This window comes from Elephantulus edwardii, unplaced genomic scaffold (assembly GCF_000299155.1).
Source record: "Elephantulus edwardii isolate Elephantulus edwardi_28Jun2011 unplaced genomic scaffold, EleEdw1.0 scaffold00340, whole genome shotgun sequence".
NCBI classification, from domain to species: domain Eukaryota; kingdom Metazoa; phylum Chordata; class Mammalia; order Macroscelidea; family Macroscelididae; genus Elephantulus; species Elephantulus edwardii.
The window spans coordinates 164,920-168,924 of NW_006400090.1; the positions used below are offsets into that span (position 1 = coordinate 164,920).

The 4,005-nt window shown below is 44.4% G+C and overlaps 2 protein-coding genes across 3 annotated transcripts in view; one reads left to right on the forward strand and one right to left on the reverse strand.

Annotated features, from left to right (window-relative positions):
- Positions 1-818: 818 nt before the first annotated feature.
- LOC102856028 (keratin-associated protein 4-3-like) lies at positions 819-1,385 on the reverse strand. 2 transcript variants are annotated; one of them, XM_006901622.1, is made up of 2 exons: positions 1,279-1,385; positions 819-1,113 (listed from the first exon to the last, which is right to left on the reverse strand). In XM_006901622.1, exons 1-2 carry the CDS (start codon positions 1,383-1,385, stop codon positions 819-821), a joined length of 402 nt encoding a protein of 133 aa, XP_006901684.1. The 2 variants fall into 2 exon arrangements, with proteins under 2 accessions (XP_006901684.1, XP_006901683.1); XM_006901621.1 differs by having other exon boundaries at positions 819-1,385.
- A 2,399-nt stretch (positions 1,386-3,784) lies between these two features.
- The window catches only part of LOC102856720 (keratin-associated protein 4-6-like), a 904-nt gene continuing 683 nt past the window's right edge, over positions 3,785-4,005 (forward strand). The window contains exon 1 of the mRNA XM_006901623.1: positions 3,785-3,988. Within this exon, the coding sequence (XP_006901685.1) occupies positions 3,785-3,988 (204 nt within the window). The remainder of the gene's footprint in view (positions 3,989-4,005) is intronic.

Consider the following 4,005-nt stretch of genomic DNA (forward strand, 5'->3'; position numbering starts at 1 on the left):
AAGTACTTGCCTGCTGACTTAAAGGTTAGAGATGCAAGTCCATCAGTAAGCATCTTTTAATAAAGGCCTAGACATCTACTTTAAAAAGTCCACCACTGAAAACCCTCTAGAGCACCAGTCTACTCTGACAACATAGTGCAATTAGTGAAAGTAAGCAGGCTATTACCATAGGCACCTTGAAATCTTCAACACTGAGGATCTCTGTAAAATGGGAATAATACACCTGACACCTGAGGGGATGAAGGGAGGGAATTTACCCACAAAGTCCATCCACTGTCCCAAGTCTTCTCCTAAAGGTTTACGCGTTCTCCAGCATGTGTCCAAGTCTGGCTCCTTCATCAAGAGAAAGCCCTCAGGCAGAGAAGCAGGTCCTGGCTGTGAGAAAGCATCTCTCTAAACCAGAGCAGTGAGTGCTCAGCAAATCAGGGTGGGACCCCTGAAGTCGCTGCTACGCTCTGGTCTTCTACAAAGACCCACAGAGCCTTTGAAAGTTGAGAGTAACAATTAAAGAAGGAAAATTAATGGGATACCACACACTTGTATTTATATTACTAGAAAATAAGATTTATTTAAGAAGTAGGAGAATATCTGTAAGGAAATAAATAATACAATTGGGTAACGTGTTATTTGACAAATTTCAGAGAAAATTAAATTTCATTGCTTTGGGAAAGAGATAACAACATGAGCAGTGTATTTTAGGTCAAATCGGGTTGAGCAATCAGTGGAAGTGAGTTTCCCAATTGGCTTCATGTTATTAAATTAACACCATACTAAGGAAATTTGGTGAATGCAAAACAGGTAGATGCGGGTCAGAGGGCTCAGCAGCAAGAACCACTAGAGCAGGTTGGGCGGCAGCAGGTGGTCTGGCAGCAGCTGGGGCGGCAACAGCTGGAAATACAGCAGGTGGGCCTACAGCAAGTGGGCCTGCAGCAACTGGAATCACAGCAGGAGGGGCGGCAGCAGCTGGAAGTGCAGCAAGTGGGCCTGCAGCAGCTGGAAGTGCAGCAGGTGGGCCTGCAGCAGCTGGAAATGCAGCAAGTGGGCCTGCAGCAACTGGAGTCACAGCAGGAGGGGCGGCAGCAGCTGGAAGTGCAGCAGGTGGGCCTGCAGCAGCTGGAAATGCAGCAGGTGGGCCTGCAGCAGCTGGAAGTGCAACAGGTGGGCCTGCAGCAGCTGGAAATGCAGCAAGTGGGCCTGCAGCAGCTGGAAGTGCAGCAGGTGGGCCTGCAACAGCTGGGACGGCAGCAGGTGGGCTGACAGCACACAGACTGACAGCACTGGGGCCTGCAGCAGCTGGACACACAGCAGCTGGGGCGGCAGCAGACCTCCTGGCCTTGACCACAACCCTGGTCAGAGCAGACGGAACCACAGCAGGAGTTGCACATAGTGTCAGAGGGTGGAGGTTCTGGGTATGTTGACAGGAGAGTGTTGGATTTGAATATGAATGTTTCTTTACCTCATGTCCCCTTTTATACTCTGACAAGGGCTGCGGTCATCAAGGTCTTCCTTGTCAGTGTTTGTTCAGGTAAATAGTCAATTATCAAATCAGGCCCATTTGTTTTCTTGTTAAAATTGTTTTGGGTGTTTAGTAAACCTCATTTCCTTTTCCTGATGAGTCCTGATGAGGACTCATCCCTTCACTTCTTCAATCACTTCTTTGTCTTTCCTGTTTTAGCTCCAGGAGAGCTGTCACAAGACATACTGTGCATGTATCAGTCTCATTCAGATAGCATGGTATGTAATGATTCTCATGGGCCAGCAATTCTTTTTGGTGACCTGGGAAGATAAACCCACATTTCAGTCTGATGGTTTGTTCTTTGTAACTCAGGTGAGCAAAAAAGGTGTAAATACATTACTTTTGAAAATATGTTTATCAGATGGTGATTAGGATTATCCCCTCCCCACTGTGAATCATGTAAAATTATCTAGCTTTTTTATGTTGTTGTTGTTAAGTGTCGTCAAGTCATAGACAACTCAGAGCGACCTATGAACGAGTTCATATGAGCACTGTTCATAGAATTTCCAGAGGCAAGCCATTTCAGAAGTGGATGCCACTCCTGCTTCCAAGTTTGTTTTAATCAGGAACCTCCACCCAACACTGTCCACCATGGGTAACCATTATCGTATCTGCCACATCAGTATCACAGTATTTAGCCTCACAGCAACCACGAGTTACCTCTGTACAACAGTGCATTGACCGGTGATACTTAGAAGTATGTTGGACAAAAAACAATTTAAACCAGGCCTGAGGGCCACAGATTAAAATCACTCACCTTGGGCTTGGTAGCATAACTTTCTGTCCAGTAGGCCAACACAGTGCTCTATATGTTGTTTTTGTTATTGTTCTGTGTTGTCAAGTCTTATATGACTCATAACGACCCTATGAATGAAAGACCTAGGGCTTGGTAGCATAGAATGATTTTAAGAAGAACCAAGTCAACAGACATTCAGATGGCGGGGAAGAAGAACAAACTGGGGAGGAGGGTAGAGAGAATGGTGCAGCAATGAAGGAATGAAAACCCAAAATCCCTGTAAATGTTCATTAAAACTAATAAAATTAAAAAAAAAAGAACTAAGTCACAAAATTTTGATATATGCTTTTCTCCAGAAACAAATTTTTTTAATTATTATTATTTTATTTAAATAGCATTTAATTTATTACAAATATTTAGTATTAGCTTCCCATATTTCCCCCCTTTTGTTTTTAATCATAATTATGTTATCATCTAGATGAGCATCCTTATACACAAACAAATAAAACAAATTAAACTCAAACAAAATAAACTCAAAGAAATAGTTTCAAAAATCTCCATATGATCAGAAGGATTCAGGTTGAATGTTCCTTGAAAGTCTGTTTTAATTGTCCCATTGCCACAGTGCTTGTCAAAACCAGTTCTAATCAATCTCCTTTGTCAGTGTGTCCTTTGCCATTCCCTATCACTCCTCCCTGAGAGAGACTTCACCCTGATTCATAAGGAAAAGGGGACGGCGTATTCTCTTAGCTACTTCCTGCTGAAAAGGGACACTGTAGGTTTCAGGGTGAATGTCTTCTCTCACTACTCTAAAGGGCCCCTTTGGCAGTAGGAAACATGTAGACTATTGTGGAGAGGAATTTAGATGCACTTTATCAATTGTAAGAAACAAACTTCTGAACATTAGGATTAGGACTTCTTTGGAAAAGATGGGGACAGAGATAATTAATTACTTCCTATCCATAAAGGTCAGGACCCTCAAATCCAGTTTCTTTTATTATTTGCTCAGCACACAAATTGATTAAATATGGGAAAGGGATTTAAACCTGGAACACATTTGTTGTTGTTGTTGTTATGTGCCATCGAGTCGCTTGCAACTCATAGCAACCCTATGTACAACAGACCTAAACTCTGCTCTGTCCTGTGCCAATCGCACTCTCAGACACACCCATCCTGATTATCCCAGTCATTGAATCAATCCACCTCATAGAGGGCCTTCCCCTTCTGCGCTGTCCCTCCACCCTACCAAGCATGATGTCCCTCTCCAAGGACTGGTCCCAAAAATAATTGGTTGGCATTCTACCATGTCAGCACGTATCATCTGATTAAGAATCACAGTAGTAAAGGAAGAAGTCCAAGCTGCACTGAATTAGGCATTGCCTCATTTGATAATTGTTGCTTTATTAGAATAAACAATAACAAGGAAAGAGCTTCTTCAGATGGGTATAAAAGGGGACATGGAGTGGGGAGACCTTCATATTCAAGAATCACATTCTCCTGTCAACACACCAGAACCTCCACCCTCTGACACTATGTGCAACTCCTGTTGTGGCTCCGTCTGCTCTGACCAGGGCTGTGGTCAAGGCCAGGAGACCTGCTGCCGCCCCAGCTGCTGCCCGACCACCTGCTGCAGGACCACCTGCTGCCGCCCCAACTGTTGTGTGTCCAGCTGCTGCCGCCCCTCCTGCTGTGTGTCCAGCTGCTGCCGCCCCAGCTGCTGTGTGTCCAGTTGCTGCAGGCCCCAGTGCTGTCA

Coding starts and splice junctions, on each gene's coding strand:
- LOC102856028 (XM_006901621.1), bottom strand. CDS start 1,385: ATGTGCAACTCCTGCTGTGGTTCCGTCTGCTCTGACCAGGGTTGTGGT.